Raw genomic sequence first — 18,106 nt, forward strand, 5'->3', positions numbered from 1 at the left:
GTCCCAAATTGGTGGTGAAAATTAATTTCACTGAACATCCCAAAATTGTGCTACAACATTATTTACTGAATAACTCCATTCAAACTTTAATGATCATCCCAAACAATGATAAGGATCGGGAGGGACATGTGACACACTGAAGTACAGTAGTGACATACTCAACAAAACCCAAATAAAATAAAACATTCAACAAGTGAGGTTATACATTTAATACAGCATTTATTTGCTTTCCCTTGATGACAACAAGGATACACACATCAATTACATGAGTAAAAACGACAACATTATAAATACAATAGGAAACATTAACATAAAAAAGCATCTATTAAAGAATTTGTCAAGTGAAGTAATAGCTGGTGTCATTCTGGAAGTGGTGGAGAGAAGAGTTCACAGCAATGTACTCCAGCTGGAAGCCTCCTGCCACTACAGAGGCATCGGACAGGAACTTTAGTGTCATCACATTCCCTGTGGGAGAGAGAAACGGTGAAAGGTGACATTTGGATATTTGCTATGTGGATTTATCAAATCAAATGTTATTTGTCACATACAAGTGTTTAGCAGATGTTATTGTGGGTGTAGAGAAATGCTTGTGTTTTTAGCTCCAACAGTGCAGTAATATCTAACAAGTAATATCTAACAATACACACAATCTAAAGTAAAGGAATGGAATTAAGAATATATAAATACTTGGACTAAGATACAGTAGAATAGGATAGAATACATTATTTACATATGAGATGAGTAATGCAAAATATGTAAACATTATTAAAGTGGCCAGTGATTTCAAGTCTAAATGGATAAATGGATATATTGCTATGTGTATAAAGTACTGATAATACCTCCTGTCCTGATATTTGAAATGTGGACATAGTTTATCAAAGAAAACCATTATAACTAAAAATCGATAAACAATTGATGATTAAAAAAGGGCTTTGCCTCATTCCTACAACCGCAGCACAGCCGTACCAAAAAAGTTACAACACACCCCGTCTTGTGTACATTTGCTTTAATCCTTGCCAGAAATATACAGTGACTTCTTGATCTATAATAATGAATATTCATCATAATATGGTAATAAAATAGGAATGCGTTTGTTTCATACCTGTGCTAATTAAGTCATCTGGTAAGTAATCTCCACAGTACCTGGAAATAATAAATATATTTATTTGATCGTAGAGTAACATGTGGACAAAATGGTCATACGAAACACCACTAGAGGACAGTGGCCTATGTTATGACACTATGTTGTGTGGAAAGAGAGTCTTATGAGTCTATGTGAGTATCCATAAATTTAGTACAATGCAACTTTCTGACATCTTGGATAAGACTGTAACAACCCTGAATCAACCATACAATATAAACTCAACAAACTAAAACTTAATGCAAAGGCACACTGAATCAAAAGCTGGATCCTCACCTTCCGGCGAAGCCAGAGACGTCGTCATAGCTGTCATAGATCTCCAGGTAGTCTGCTAGACAGGACGTGTCCTCCTCCACGTCGAACTCCAGGAAGTGCAGGCGTATCCTCTGTCCATAGCGCACACGGATGTGCCAGTAGCAGATCTGCTCATCCTGGTACTCCTCTGGGTAACCAGGTGACTGGATGATCTTCTGCTGGTCTGTCAGAGTTCCTCCACACTCCTTTGCTGTGGATCATGAGAGAGGAGGAGACAGGATGAGGAAATGTTATATTAGAAATTATAGATATAGTGTAACAGATCAAATAGAAAGAACAATAAACTAAACTAGATTACAGAGGACTTCCAATTAGTCACTTTCCTTAGCTGATTGTAAATAATAAAGTGAAGAGAATATTCTGCACAATGGCTGTTACTAGACTCTTAATAGTAATGCTGTAGACATAACAAGTTTAATAAAACTCACAGTGTTTTACATCAGTGTGTTACATGTGCTATCATCATACGCATTATGATAGATTAAAATATAGGGAAGTTCTGCTTGTGTTGTGATGTGACCACTGAATGAAGTTAGAAATGGGAAAAGAGACTTCTTTGTCATTTGAATGAAGAAAATTAAATGAGCATTTTGGATTAAATTAAATGAAAAGCTCTAGAGCAACGAACCGCCCTTGCTGTCTCTGCCTGGCCGGTTCCCCTCTCTCCACTGGGATTCTCTGCCTCTAACCCTATTACAGGGGCTGAGTCACTGGCTTACTGGTGCTCTTTCATGCCGTCCCTGGGAGGGGTGCGTCACTTGAGTGGGTTGAGTTACTGACGTGATCTTCCTGTCTGGGTTGGCGCCCCCCCTTGGTTTGTGCTGTGGTGGAGATCTTTGTGGGCTATACTCGGCCTTGTCTCAGGATTGTAAGTTGGTGGTTGAAGATATCCCTCTAGTGGTGTGGGGGCTGTGCTTTGGCAAAGTGGGTGGGGTTATATCCTTCCTGTTTGGCCCTGTCCGGGGGTTTCTTCTGATGGGGCCACAGTGTCTCCTGACCCCTCCTGTCTCAGCCTCCAGTATTTATGCTGCAGTAGTTTATGTGTCGGGGGGCTAGGGTCAGTTGGTTATACCTGGAGTACTTCTCCTATCTTATCCAGTGTCCTGTGTGAATTTAAGTATGCTCTCTCTAATTCTCTCGTTCTCTCTTTCTTTCTCTCTCTCGGAGAACCTGAGCCCTAGGACCATACGTCACGGCAAACCGGGCATGATGACTCCTTGCTGTCCCCAGTCCGCCTGGCCTTGCTGCTATTCCAGTTTCAGCTGTTCTGCCTGCGGTTATGGAACCCCTACCTGTCCCAGACCTGCTGTTTTCAACTCTTAATGATCGGCTATGAAAAGCCAACTGATATTTATTCCTGATTATTATTTGACCATGCTTGTCATTTATGAACATTTTGAAAATCTTGGCTCTCTCTAATTCTCTCTTTCTTCCTCTCTCTCGGAGGACCTGAGCCCTAGGACCATACGTCAGGACTACCAGGCATGATGACTCCTTGCTGTCCCCAGTCCACCTGGCCTTGCTGCTATTCCAGTTTCAACTGTTCTGCCTGCGGTTATGGAACCGCCACCTGTCCCAGACCTGCTATTTTCAACTCTTAATGATCGGCTATGAAAAGCCAACTGAAAATTATTCATGATTATTATTTGACCATGCTTGTCACTTATGAATATTTTGAACATCTTGGCATAGTTCTGTTATAATCTCCACCTGGCACAGCCAGAAGAGGACTGGCCACCCCTCGTAGCCTGGTTCCTCTCTAGGTTTCTTCCTAGGTTTTGGCCTTTCTAGGGAGTTTTTCCTAGCCACCGTGCTTCTACACCTGCATTGCTTGCTGTTTGGGGTTTTAGGCTGGGTTTCTGTACAGCACTTCGAGATATTAGCTGATGTACGAAGGGCTATATAAAATAAACTTGATTTGATTTGATTTAGATCCCTTGGATTTGTAAAGGGAAAATTATTGTATTTAGGAGCTGTTTTATGCAATTCATCGATGAAATGCGAACCATACATCCTCTAAGACAGGCAATTATGGGGAAAATGAGCGGCTGTGCCCTAAATGGCACCCTATTACCTATTTTGTGCATTACTTTTGACCAGAGTGCTATGTCAAAAAGTAGTGCACTAAAAAGGAAATATGGTGCCATTTGGGACACAGATAGTATCTTAAGGCAGCTATCTCATCCAATGAGGCAACCTCTTCCATGTTGAGTACGGTCGTCACATGTGGTGCCAACTCCAAACGTGGTCATGTATCATTCTCCACCATGAAAACATCATGACAGGTCCCAATACAGCTCTTTTGTCATGATGAATTGTAAAATGAGGTATAAGTGTTATTTACAATATCTGGATAAAGGTCTTACCACATACTGTACAGTCGTGGCCAAAAGTTTTGAGAATGACACAAATATTAATTTTCACAAAGTCTGCTGCCTCAGTTTGTATGATGGCAATTTGCATATACTCCAGAATGTTATGAAGAGTGATCAGATGAATTGCAAAGTCCCTCTTTGCCATGCAAATGAACTGAATCCCCAAAAAACATTTCCACTGCATTTCAGCCCTGCCACAAAACGACCAGCTGACATCATGTCAGTGATTCTCTCGTTAACACAGGTGTGAGTGTTGACAAGTACAAGGCTGGAGTTCACTCTGTCATACTGATTGAGTTCGAATAACAGACTAGAAGCTTCAAAAGGAGGGTGGAATCATTGTTCTTCCTCTGTCAATCATGGTTACCTGCAAGGAAACACGTGCCGTCATCATTGCTTTGCACAAAAAGGGCTTCACAGGCAAGGATATTTCTGCCAGTAAGATTGCACCTAAATCAACCATTTATCGGATCATCAAGAACTTCAAGGAGAGCTGTTCAATTGTTGTGAAGAAGGCTTCAGAGTGCCCAAGAAAGTCCAGCAAGCGCCAGGACCGTCTCCTAAAGTTGATTCAGCTGCGGGATCGGGGCACCACAACTACAGAGCTTGCTCAGGAATGGCAGCAGGCAGGTGTGAGTGCATCTGCACCCACAGTGAGGCGAAGACTTTTGGAGGATGGCTTGGTGTCAAGAAGGGCAGCAAAGAAGCCACTTCTCTCCAGGAAAAACATTAGGGACAGACTGATATTCTGCAAAAGGTACAGGGATTGGACTGCTGAGGACTGGGGTAAAGTCATTTTCTCTGATGAATCCCCTTTCCGATTGTTTGGGGCATCCTCCGAGAGCAACTTCTCCCAACCATCCAGGAACAGCTTGGTGACAAACAATGCCTTTTCCAGCATGATGGAGCACCTTGCCATAAGGCAAAAGTGATAACTAATTGGCTGGGGGGAACAAAACATCGATATTTTGGGTCCATGGCCAGGAAACTCCCCAGACCTTAATCATATTGAGAACTTGTGGTCAATCCTCAAGAGGCGGGTGGACAAACAAAAACCCACAAATTCTGACAAACTCCAAGCATTGATTATGCAAGAATGGGCTGCCATCAGTCAGGATGTGGCCCAGAAGTTAATTGACAGCATGCCAGGGCGGATTGCAGAGGTCTTGAAAAGAAGGGTCAACACTGCAAATATTGACTCTTTGCATCAACTTCATGTAATTGTCAATAAAAGCCTTTGACACTTATGAAATGCTTGTAATTATACTTCAGTATTCCATAGTAACATCTGACAAAAATATCTAAAGACACTGAAGCAGCAAACTTTGTGGAAATTAATATTTGTGTCATTCTCAAAACTTTTGGCCACGACTGTATGTCCCAAAAAGTTACAGTTTAAAGACTGGGTTCTTACCACATGGCGTAAAGTATTAGATTTTCATATCATCTACAGACAAGACAGAGCATTAAGAGTTCAGTGTGTTCCTTGTTGGATTTACACCTCAACGTGTTGCTTTGCCTCGTCATTCTACAATACAAAAATGTTCATCGTCTAGAGAGAAGTCCCAGTCATTGGGTATTTAGTGTTCATTGTTGGCTTCACACCTAGAGGGGTTTCTTTGCCTCACCCATAGACTTGTGTAATTATCTGCCACACCATTCTATAAGACTGAGACACCATTAAACAGTCCAGCCTCTGTTGGCTCTCTCCAGAAGCATATTGGCATGGATGCACCACTTTAGAGACACTCCTGAAACCTTACCAAACCTCTTAAAAATGTCACAGGCAGTTATGCCGGGTGTTTATATTAATAATATTGCTTTTGCAAACCTTTCCAGATATACTGAGATGGATAGGAAGCTAAATATCTTTCAACAAGAAAACAATCTTCATCTCCATGTATGAGCCCAGTCAGAGACAATCTTTATGAAATGAATTAACATTTAGTTGGCTGTTGGTGTTATTTTCCCTCCTGTCATCCATCATGACAGCTCAAAGGCATTCAGGTCTCGCTTCATCTGCAAGGCTTGGTGAATCATCTGGAGTGTCTACAGCTGTACGTCACCCCATCACTCATAGGCCAGACTATCTCAGTTACACTTATCACTGTTAGTACTCCAGTGTCCTGCCTTACTCAGGTTGGGAGTCCTTATGGAGTCTTTATCCAAACCACAACTCCCCTGCCCATGTACAGTCATCAATGTGTCCCACTAGTACGTTAGCCTACATGTCATGGACCACAATCAACTTTACAACTCTGACCCTGTGTGTCCTTAACCTCGCCCCTTAAAAACCAATGTCTGTCTGACTCAACCACACACTCATCTCATATGGTGGAGACTCATGGTTGATTAAACTGTTAAACCAACACACCCAGGATTGCCTAAACCTCCATTTGTCATGCAAGCAGACGGGTTCAAATATGATTTGAAATCTTTCAAATACTTTGAGCGTTTTCTTTAGCCTGCCTGGAGAATCAGGAGGGTGAAGTTTGCACTTTTAAAAATGTTCTATTGGTTCCATTTGCAACAGTCAAGTTCAATCAATCACAGATCGAGAATTTGAAATGATTGGAATATAATTTGAAACCAGGTCTGTTCACTACTCACAGTTGGGGTTGTAGCAGTAGACGTCCCATCTTTCACTCTTGTTCAGCCTGTACCCGTAGTCGATGACACCAACCTTCCCAAAACCACAGTTGGCACCAGCTTTGACGATAGGGTAGCCTACACGACCTTTGTCATACCACCCAGCCGCACACACGTGAAAACCTAGGAATGAGGGACAAAGAGTTAGCCTGGTAAGAAACTGAATTTGCAAAGTTTCGGGCTTAGAGTGTCATATTGGTAAAATCATAAGAGAGCTTGGTTTCTAGAACTAGCATCCCCCTCTTAGTACCACAGATAAAACACTCTTACAGAAGATCCATGGCCATATTGGGTTACCACAATCCATTCGTCATGCTCGTATTCTCAAAACAAAACCCTGTCTTTGGAAATGCTACGGTCCCTGTCAAAAATGTGCCTTCCACTGACTTTGCATCTTCAATTACAAGCGGACCATTGATGTGGGGATGTGGATGGGTGGTGGGTGATGGGTGGTGGGTGGTGGGTGGTGGGGGTAACGCATAATGAACTCCAATGTATCTAAAAAAAGCCTCCAGTCACAATCAGTGGACCACAGTCAGTCAGGAAATGCAGGGGAGACAAACTCAGACCTCCTAGGATAATTGGCCATGGGGCAGCTCTGCTCTAACCACAGACATACAAGTGGTGGTTTCCCAAGACAGGGTCTGGTCTGGCTACAGTTTGTCTGCCATGTTAATGTTAACATAAGCCAGCCAGGCAGGTGTTACTGTTCTTACTATACTGGGGAGACGTCTCAAGCTGGTACCAATTCACTCCCTATAACCCTTCTCCGTGACCCTAAACCTTTGATGTTTGATCTGTAAAGTGTAGGGAATATGGTGAAAACAACACCCCCCTGCAGTATACTGCTTATATACCTTTCAGATCTACAGACATCGAAGGGTTAGGGCCAAGGGGAAAGGATAGGGAGCAGATTGGGACCGGCTGAAGTCCCACAGAGCAACAGGCTGTAGTGCAGTGGCAAGACATCTTTGATTGATTTCATGGGAGAAAGGCAAGATAAACACACTTTTTCCTGGCATTGCTTGTCCAGTGAACACATGGTCGGATAATTTAAACTGTTTAATTATAAGTGCTCTTAGGCAAACTGTAAGGCATCGTTAATCAACAGTGATAATGGCATTTTGTAAACTCAGGGCTCAGGGGCCACTTATTAGTTGCCACTGCTTATTTTGAAAGTCTGTATTGACATTGACAGAATCCAATTGGCAACATTATGCTGCTTCTGAGTTGTAATCCTCCAGACTCTTTCCTTGTAAATTCAGAGAGAGGGGGGGGAGAAAGAGACAGAGATAGAGATAGAAAGAGAGAGCGCAGGGGGAGGGAGAGAGAGATGGAGGACATGGACAAGAAGGGACTGGGGGGATTGGGAGGATAGGGAAGTTATTGTAAACCTATTTGACGAGCAGCCTCCAGTTGATCGTAAGTGGCCAGATTTCCTCCTTCGTATTTGCACACCGTCTTGGCCTCCTTATAAGTCAGCTGGTATCTCCCTTTACGCGATTCCCTGTGGTAGACTCCAGCAGCTTGCTCTGTCCAGAAAAAAATACGTCCCACTCAGTCAGTCAACACTGCTATCACTATCAAAGCACTACAGATAGACAGATATGCTGCCAGTGCCTGTGTAGTGTCCCACTGCCACAACCACAAAGATACGTATCCAGGCAACAGAAAAACAAGTGGAAAATATTATGTTTAACAAGATTGGGGGAATCCTTCTCAGGGAGCTAGAACAAGCAAAGTGGCATACAGACTAAGAAGTTCATAGAGGAAGAAAAGAAACATGAAACACCCACGGTGGATAAGCCAACATCTTTCAACTCTGTAACGTGTTGTGGTTGGATAGAAAGCCTTAGGACAGACGCTAAGTGTTTGTAATCTCCTTCTTGGGAGTGGTCATACTCCTGTGCTTCCCCATGGGGGGTCCTCCTTTGAACCCGTTTTGACATCAGGCATGCATGACCTTGTAGGACTTGGAGTGCAGTCCAAGTTAGCTACGAGTCAATGTTTGCAACTACTAGTCAACCTCTTCCTCCAAGATGCCTTGTGAGGTGGTACCTCATTTTCATTATAATCCTAGAGAGTGGTGTGTCTCACTATTAGTCTAAACAAATGATATAGGGGGTTTGGGTTACAAGATATATTACTGAAAACATGCAGTTTAGTTTATGTGTTCCAGATGTGTGTAGGCCTGATGGGCAAGTCGAGCTCATTAACTCTATCAGAAGTAGCCTATACGACACATTCCGTTGAAAGTAGTTTGGGGGTGGGAAAAAAGTTTTTGCTTGTGCTGCAGATGGGCTATATTGGTCTGCTAAAACTATAGGACTATAAATAGGCCCAGTGCACCACTTTTGTGAGAAAAAAATATCTATATGTATTTTTGGGAGATGCTGCAGCAGCCTCAGCACCCTTGATTCCTGCAGCTATGGGTTGGGCCAAATTCAGTCTTCAATATAATATTATTAGAAAATAATCAGACTGGTCTATAAACTGAGTGTGTCAAGGGCAGATGTAATAGGACTGGGTCTGTCTGTTTTACACAAGAAATGTCCAGTCTGATATAACATTCTGTCCTATTTTTTCATTGCTATGCCCTAACAAACACTGAAAGAACAGAAGTTTGCACAACTTTCTTGTTCATGTGTGTTTTTCGTCCCTTAGACAAAATTAAGTCATGCTTTGCAAGAGGCTCATGCGTGTGTACAGTCGTAAATTTGTCCGTCTCCAACTGTGACCTCTACCCAAACACACATCATAGTGATATGTGCAATGTAATAACGTTACAACATAACTGTAAAAATTATGTAGACAAAGTGTTATCAGGGTTAATTAATGCTAAATGTTTTTAGGCAAAAAAAATATATATACATAGCCTATGTTGTGCAGGATTGTGAGATTATGTTGAAGATAAAGACCTGTTAGAGAAGTGAACATATAAAGTTAAACTTTTTCTAACACATGGGAATGATAATTAGCCTAAGTTTGTAGACACATCAAAGAGGCGTCACTACAGACACGGGTTCGATCCCGGGCTGTATCACAACCGGCCGTGTTCTGGAGTCCCATAGGCGGCGCACAACTGGCCCAGCGTCGTCCGGGTTAGGGTAGGGTTTGGCCGGGGTGGGCCATTGTAAAATAACATGTAAAAAAGAGAAACCGACGCCTCTTATAGGCCTATGTCCAAGCAACCAAAACAAAAGAAAACCACACTTTTTGAAAGATTCAGTGTCATTGTTGTGCTAAACGTTACATCGGAACATTCCACAACAATATTGTAAAACACTACACATAAATCTTTCAGGAGAACGTCCTACAGCAAGACAATGTTTCCAACCGCAGTTGTTGGAATGTTTAACAGTTGCAAAAGTAGCCTATCCTTGTAGGAAAAGTAATGACTCCAATATCACAAAAGAAAGCATGATTTACCCAACCATATGGAGTTATGAAAGATTCCATTTCTGAAGCCCCACGCTTGCACTTCCTTCAAGAAGAAGCAGATGGCCCAGATGACAGCGAAGATGCGCATCCTCCTCCTGAACAGAACAGAGCTGTGCGCTGCGGGTTGATATCCTCTCGCCAGCTGCTACCGCTCGCGCTGTGCTTGCTGCTCATCTGGCGACTGGCCTTTTAAATAGACTGCCCAAGCGGCGCGCTCTGCCAAATCTAAGCGTCAAGGTAATGAGAATACGTTGCCCAACACTGAGAAGTGACCATACATAGATTTATGGGAATTTACCAGTGGGGGACCATGACCTGTGTTGGATTTAAAAGAGTCTGTGTCAAGCATTATGACATGATAGGTTATACCGATGTTTAATGTGTAACTGACTTTATGAGTTAAGGCATAAAGACATCCATATTCATCACGAAACAATGTGTTCATGCAAAATAACACACTTCTTTAATCATTTTTTTAGGCCTATAGGGGACACAATGGCTAAAATGTCCCCATTGATGTTTCAGCTACCTTATCACCCTCTTTGGCAGTGGCAACTGATTAATAGAGGGTAAGGTTATCTGATCTTCTGCTTTATCTTACCAAGGCTTAGACCATAAATATTCACAGATTTATTGCTGGAAGTATGTTGTTGAAGGGTGCACTTTAAAAAAGGATGTGCTACTGTATGAAAATAACATTTCCATTTATCAGGTTGCCTAGATAGGTTCCCAAAAAAGTTGATATCTAATATCTCAGAGGTATAGGAGGCACAGAGGCCTATTTGGGGTGTGGGACTTTCTTTCATGCTAACCAGGATAATTACTGCAGATCTGATGTCAATAGATAAAATGGTAACATATATATCCTGGTATTTAAAGGCTAAAATGGTGGGTATTAGAAAATTATCTGGGAATTCTCTGTCTACCAATGCTGCGTAGAAAGGCATTTATATACGGTCTAAGAACCTTTCCCTTCAACCATCAAGATGAATCTTTCTATTGGTTGGTATGTTAACACTAACATATAAATAATATCAGGCCAGTATTTTCCAGACCAGAGAACTTTGAACACTGCTGGCTAAGAATGAGGCCGTTTGACAAGGTTGTTCAAGACTACTATGATATTCAAGTGTGGGTTATACTATGATATTCTTTGGGTTATTCTGACATTCTGCAATTGACCAATTTTTCAGTATTCAGCAATCTCAGCATAATTTGAGTTTGAACTTGTTGGAGTCAGCGCTAAAGGCAATGATGATTCTTCTGAACTGGTTCCAGACAAGTTACAAGAAATGAGCTGAACCTTCTCAATTCCCACAAGTGTCTCTTCCATTTACACCCACACATGGAAACTCTGGCTCAGACACAGTAATTGCCATATTGGATACTGTCGAAATTTTAAAGGACTTTGATCATCGTTATATATGACATACAGAACCATTAACCACAATTACTCGCAGCTTAGGCAATAAAGTTGAATGGTAAATGATCTGCCCTGTTTACATTTTTCATTGAATTGTGTGTTTTGTAACAGTTTGCCTTCAAAATTGAAAGGATCAGTACTGGTATGTGTTATCCTCAAACACAGAATCTCAGAGATAACATGTTTTTAAAGTGTTGTAATTACATGATTGTTATAAGATAAAATTAATTTGACACGAAAAAAAAACTTTAGGTCTTAGTGTCCAGCTGTTTTCAACAGGCATAAATCCTACTAAGGTTGGTCTCTATGCGGTATGAAACTGAGGAGCTGGTCTCGCTTTGCCAGACATCACACTGTATACTCTTTAGAGACTGAGAGGCTTGAGAAGACACTTAAACATCTGGGGGTGGGGCTACTAGAGAGTCAACTCTGACCCCAGTTGAGGGATTTGGATCCTTTGGTACAAGTAGGGCGGTGGTAAGGGCATGGTAGGTTGTCTGACCACTGCTGTACTCAATGGTGTAAAGTACTTAAGTAAAAATACTTTAAAGTACTAATGAAGTCTGTTTTTGGGGTATCTCTACTTTACTATTTATACTTTTGACAACTTTTACTTTCACTCCACTACATTCCTAAAGAAAATAATGTACTTTTTACTCCATACATTTTTCCTGACACCCAAAAGTACTTGCTACATTTTGAATGCTTAGCAGGACAGGAAACTGGTACAATTCACACACTTATCAAGAGAACATGGTCATCCCTACTGCCTCTGATCTGGTGGATTCACTAAACACAAATGCTTGATTTGTAAATTATGTATGAGTGTTGGAGTGTGCCCATGGCTATCTGTAAATGTAAAAAACAAGAAAATCATGTTGTCTTAATATAAAGAATATGAAATTATTTATATATTTACATATACTTTTGATACTTAAACCAAATACTTTTAGACTTTTACTCAAGTAGAATTTTGCTTGGTGATTTTGAATTTTACTTGAGTCATTTTCTATCAAGGTATCTTTACTTTTACTCAAGTATGATAATTGGGTACTTTTTCCACCACTGACTGTACTACAATTTCCCCCTGTGCTTGCCCTCACTATACTTTCCCACAGTCCCTAATGTCCTTTAAATCTCAGTATTTTAACCGTGTTAAAACTATATCCACCCTCCATTCCTACAAATACACACACAGGGACAGCTTTTTAAATACTTGTTCATTCTCTGATTCTCCCATTCTCTCATTCTCTCACTATGTCATCTGGTGCTACTTTGGGTCATAAGACAAATGCAGTGGTCTCTTATGTATATCTGCAGTATGTGGTAAACAGATTATGTAACTGTATTATAATTATAGCCTCCCACACGGTCTGGTAATTGGGTGTGTGTGACAATTATACTGTACAATATTTACATCTCACTACATGTCAAACACATTCTAGGCTTGACACATTCTAGGTTCTTTTCACCATCCGGACTCCCTCTGGCAGGGCCCGTGCGAGGCCTGTGCGGCCATTGTGTACTATAGCCCAGTAAAGCCACGACAACATGAAACACAGGAGGTCGGGTGTAGAAGAGAGAGGCATAAGGGAGTCTTTGTTTGCAGGCTGCTTTTACTGTGTTGCAGCTCCATGACTTAACATCCTGCCGTCGTTGCGTGCCAAACTGGTGGTGGTGCGCTGTCTCTCTCTTTCACATTTTCTCTGTTGGTTCACAACACACAGTCTGCAGCTTGACACATACCTGGGTTCAAATAGTATTTGTTTTCTTTCAAATACTTTGAATGTTTGATTCAGCCTGCTAGAATGCGTGGTGGGACTATTCAATTGGTTCCATTGTGCCAGTAAAGCTGAATCGAGCGCATCTTAAGTATTTGAATGAAAACAAATATTATTTGAACCCAGGACCGAAGACCATATGGCATGCGGACAGTGAGTCAAACATACAGAATCCTTTCTCTATAGCATATTATTAATCCACCAGGCCAAGGCTGGTCCCTCTGTGTTTGCCATCCCTGATGAGAACATGGGGGATACTGTAGCTAAAGACTCATCTGCCATAGTGTGGTTTTTCCAAGAGAGGAGTTCAACAGAAAGTCAGCAGCAACTTGTCTTTTGACAGATTAAATTCCTTTTAACACATGTATAATAATATATATTTTTTTAAGATCCTGGGTTGTATGATGCAAATTCATGTGCAAAAATGTAAAACAGGGCAATGGGTGCACATGTGCTTTCCCTGAAACTTGTCAGAGGTTTATTTTCTCCAGACCATCTGTAACACTGCCAGTGGCAGACGTTTAGAGTTGATGTCCGTGCACCCGCAAAAATCTAATTAGCATAATAAAAGAATCCCCATAAAAATCTGTCAGTTTAAGCTATCTCAATCCACTATATCGTACCTCTGCATCTGCGGTGAAAGGTGACAGAGCTAGAGCCGTGTTTTGTCATAAAATAGTCTGTAGCGTCCGAATGGTTGGGCCTACAAATGATTATTCTATTGCTCTACGTTTTGCTCTACAACCCCCACAAGCGTCTTGGGTCTGAAGTCGATAACCTAACTTGTGACAGATCAGGTTTTCTCCCTTGAGTGTGCTACTTGAGGTTGCCACTGGAGAGCACCCTTTGGTTACTTCTAGTATCCAAGCAGCAATCAGACATTTGTTTCAATTGGCAAAGCTTCACCCAGGAGATGAGGGTTTTTGATCACCCCATCAGTGGCGGGAATGCTGCTCAAACACTCATTGTGCTTCGGCAGTGCAGCCGGAGCGTGGCTGATTACGCTGTTGACTTTTGGATGCTCATCGCTGAGAGTGGTTGGAATATAGAGGCACTTCAATCAGTCTTTCTGAACGGACTCCGCGAGGCCCTCAAGTACGGACTGGCTTCAAGGGGCAACCCTGACACTCTGGAGGAGATTATCATTCTGGCCATCTGGATTGACAACCGGCTTCAAGGGGTTCCGAGTTGGTTCCAGTGTTTTGTGCCTCATTGAGGGAGTCGATTCTTCATTTGTTCCACTGCCGTATGCTGGGCCTGCTTGTCCTGTACCCCGTCAGGGTTCTTAATTTGGCTATGGTTCTCCTTCATATCCTCCGAGAGGAGGGCTGTATTCTCTCAGGTCCAGAGACTGCAGCAATGAACAGTTATATTGAGGAGGCGCTATGAGAGGAAAGGAACTATGATGTTGGCAATCAGGAGCTTATTGTGGTCAAACTGGCTTTGGAGGAGTGGCGGCACTGGTTGGAGGGCTCGGAACATCCCTTTACGATTTGGACTGACTACAAGAACCTGGCCTACATCCAGGAGGCTAAACGCCTCAACCCCGACTCGGTTCAGATTCACGTTATCTTACCGTCCGAAGCCTTCACGGACTTCCTCTGGACATAGTCTCTGACCGGGGCCCCCAGTTTGCCTCCAGATTTTGGAGGGCATTCTGTACTCTTCTGGGGTCATCAGCCAGTCTGTCCTCAGGTTATCACCCTCAGTCCAATGGTCAAACTGAGTGGGTGAACCAGGATCTGGAGACCGCCTACGATGCTGTGTGTCCGCCGCCAACCCCGCCACTTGGAGTCAGCACCTTCCCTGGGAGGAGTATACACACAACTCTCCAGTGTTCCTCCACTGGCTTGTCATCATTCCAGGTGTTGTACGGTTACCAGCCCCCCCTGTTTCCAGATCAGGAGATTGAAGTGATGGTTCCGTCCGCTCAAAGCCTCATCTCTCATTGCCGCCGGACCTGGAAGAGGGCTCGGTCAGCGCTCCTGAGGTCCTCAGCTTGGGTTCAATGACAGGCCAACCGTCATTGCCGCCCGAGTCCCCTCCTGCGTCCAGGACAGATGGTCTGGTTGTTTACTAGGGATCTGCCTCTATCTGCTTCTGGAATCTAGGAAGTTGGCTCCCCTATACGTTGGGCCATTCAAGGTTCTACAGCGCTTTAATCCAGTGGCCTATCGCCTTCGTCTTCCCTGGTCCATGAGGGTTCATCCCACCTTCCACATCTCCAAACTCAAGCCTGTGGTGTTCTGTCCTCTGGTTCCGGCCACTCGGCCTCCACCTCCGTCTCGCATGATTGCAGGACAGCCAGCCTACATTGTGCGACGTAACCTCTCCAGTCGTCAGTTCCGGTGAGGGACACAGTATCTCGTGGACTGGGAGGGTTACAGGCCTGAGGAACGTTCTTGGGTTCCGGCCCGGCACATTCTGGACCCCGGACTCATTCAGGACTTCCGTCGACGTTCAGCTACCCCTGGTGAACCATTGGGAGCCATTCCTTGAGGGAGGGGGGGGGGGGGGGGGGACCTGTCACAGGTCAGGTTTTCTCCTTTGAGTGTACTACCTGAGGTTGTCACTGGAGAGCACCCTTTGGTTACTTTTAGTATCCAGGTGACCTTGATTGGGCTTATTGGGATCACCTGCTGGATGACTATTTAGGTTCTTCTGTGGACTGGGCCAGTTGCTCAGGTCTCATGATTTGTTTAGTGTTCTCGTGTGCCCTTGCGTTGTTGTTTGGCTTTGAAGACCTTAAGTAAATACTCTAAAATAACATAAAATTGCCTAGAAGGCCAGCATCCTGGAATCGCCTCTTCAATGTTGACGTTGAGACTGGTGTTTTGCGGGTACTATTTAATGAAGCTGCCAGTTTAGGACTTGTGAGGCATCTGTTCGTCAAACTAGACACTCTAATGTACTTGTCCTCTTGCTCAGCTGTGCACCGGGGCCTCCCACTCCTCTTTCTATTCTGGTTAGAGCCAGTTTGCGCTGTTCTGTGAAGGGAGTAGTACACAGCGTTGTACGAGATCTTCAGTTTCTTGGCAATTTCTCACATGGAATAGCCTTCATTTCTCAGAACAAGAATAGACTGACGAGTTTCAGAAGAAAGTCCTTTGTTTCTGGCCATTTTGAGCCTGTAATCAAACCCACAAATGCTGATGTTCCAGATACTCAACTAGTCTAATGAAGGCCAGTTTTAATTGCTTCTTTAATCAGTTTTCAGCTGTGCTAACATAATTGCAAAAAGGTTTTCTGATGATCAATTAGCCTTTTTAAAATGATAAACTTGGATTAGTTAACACAACGTGCCATTGGAACACAGGAGTGATGGTTGCTGATAATGGGCCTCTACGCCTATGTAGATATTCCATTACAAATCAGCTGTTTCCAGGTACAATAGTCGTTTACAACATTAACAATGTCTACACTGTATTTCTGATGAATTTGATGTTATTTTAATGGACAAAAACAATGACATTTCTAAGTGACCCCAAACTTTTGAACGGTAGTGTACATGTCGGTTGTTTTGCTCCGGGACGACCACAGACCTCACAAGACTCGTCTGAAGGTCCCCAGGTACCAGTTGAAAAAAAGTTTGGAAGTATATATGGAGACTGTTTAGTGGCAAAAATAAGGGGTTAAATACATGTAAAAAATACATATGTTTCCTGATATATCTTTCAGATATATAGGACAGTCACCTCAGAACAAACTTCCTTTTTATTTATTATCTGTTGTTCCATGTAGTGAATCTGTTATTCAATGCATTAGTATGGTCTAATAGCGGTAAAGCCAAAATACAATTTTCATCAAATCATTTTTTTCTTTTTTTCTTTGATACTTCAAGGGGTCTTAAAATTACAAATCAAATAGATAAATTATCCTTGGTATGATCTTAAAACAATTCCATATTGGGCCGGTTTCACAGACAAGGCTTAAGCCTAGTCCCAGACTAAAATGCCTGTTTGAGCTGTCTTAACTCAAAGTGACTTGCACAGACTTATCTTAAAATAGTTGTAGATTTAGCCTGTTCTGGACTAAACAAAGCCGATTGCAAGAGGGAGGATTAGAGCTACTCTAGGACTAAATTGAAGCTTAAATGAATCCTTCAAAGAGGGAGGTTTAACTTCTGCTTACAACTCTTTGTGAGGGAGCATGGGCTATTTGGAATATCTAAATGAAGACCAACATGCACTACAGAGGCCAGCCACACAAGTACCTGTGGATAGGAGTAATCCATTCAATTACTTTCGAGCTTTTCGAGACCGCTTTCATATGTACAAAGAAAATGCATTGGAGATAATATATGTTCTTGAGCCTAGACTTTCCTCTCTGTCTAAAAGAGGAAGGCCTTTACCCAATTCTCTCCAAGTTCTGATCACTTTGAGGATTTTGGAATCTGGAATCTTTCATTATGAAACTGGTGATTTGTGTGGTGCCAGTGAAGCAACTGTGTGTAGAATAGTTCACAACGTCTGCAGGGCCATTTGTGAACTGAGGAGTCTTTACATCAAGTTTCCTGATGCTACTGGCCAAGCCAACTATAAAGTGCAATTCTATAAATATGGGCACTTCCCAGGAGTGATTGGCTGTATAGATGGATGTCATGTTCCCATCAAGTGTCCATCAACTCCTGATGTTGAGGAGTCTACAGGAACCGTAAAACCACTCCTAATTTACAGTTTTCAAACATTGTTGCCCGTTGGAAAGGTGCAACTCACGATTCAAGGATTTTTCTCACCTCTTCATTGTGTGCTGAGTTTCAAAGAGGTGACAGAGGATATGGTCAGAGTAACTTTTTATTCACTCCATACATAAATCCCACAACAGCTGAGCAGCAAAGATACAACACAGCTCATATCCGCACGAGAGCGATGGTTGAGCGTATGTTTGGAGTATGGAAAAATAGATTGCAATGTTTACGCAATACACTTCGTTTCAAGCCAAGAAGATGCTGCAAGGTGTCATTGCTACAGCTGTGCTGCAC

The 18,106-nt window shown here is 42.5% G+C and overlaps 1 protein-coding gene across 1 annotated transcript; it reads right to left on the minus strand.

Annotated features, from left to right (window-relative positions):
* Nucleotides 1-194: 194 nt before the first annotated feature.
* On the minus strand, nucleotides 195-10,092 carry tnfaip6 (tumor necrosis factor, alpha-induced protein 6). The gene is made up of 6 exons (XM_071355364.1): nucleotides 9,910-10,092; nucleotides 7,875-8,012; nucleotides 6,442-6,603; nucleotides 1,418-1,646; nucleotides 1,103-1,143; nucleotides 195-465 (listed from the first exon to the last, which is right to left on the minus strand). The coding sequence occupies exons 1-6, from the start codon at nucleotides 10,007-10,009 to the stop codon at nucleotides 338-340; spliced, it is 798 nt and encodes a 265-aa protein (XP_071211465.1). The 5' UTR covers nucleotides 10,010-10,092; the 3' UTR covers nucleotides 195-337.
* Between the last annotated feature and the right edge of the window lie 8,014 nt (nucleotides 10,093-18,106).

This window comes from Salvelinus alpinus, chromosome 20 (genome assembly GCF_045679555.1).
Source record: "Salvelinus alpinus chromosome 20, SLU_Salpinus.1, whole genome shotgun sequence".
NCBI lineage: Eukaryota > Metazoa > Chordata > Actinopteri > Salmoniformes > Salmonidae > Salvelinus > Salvelinus alpinus.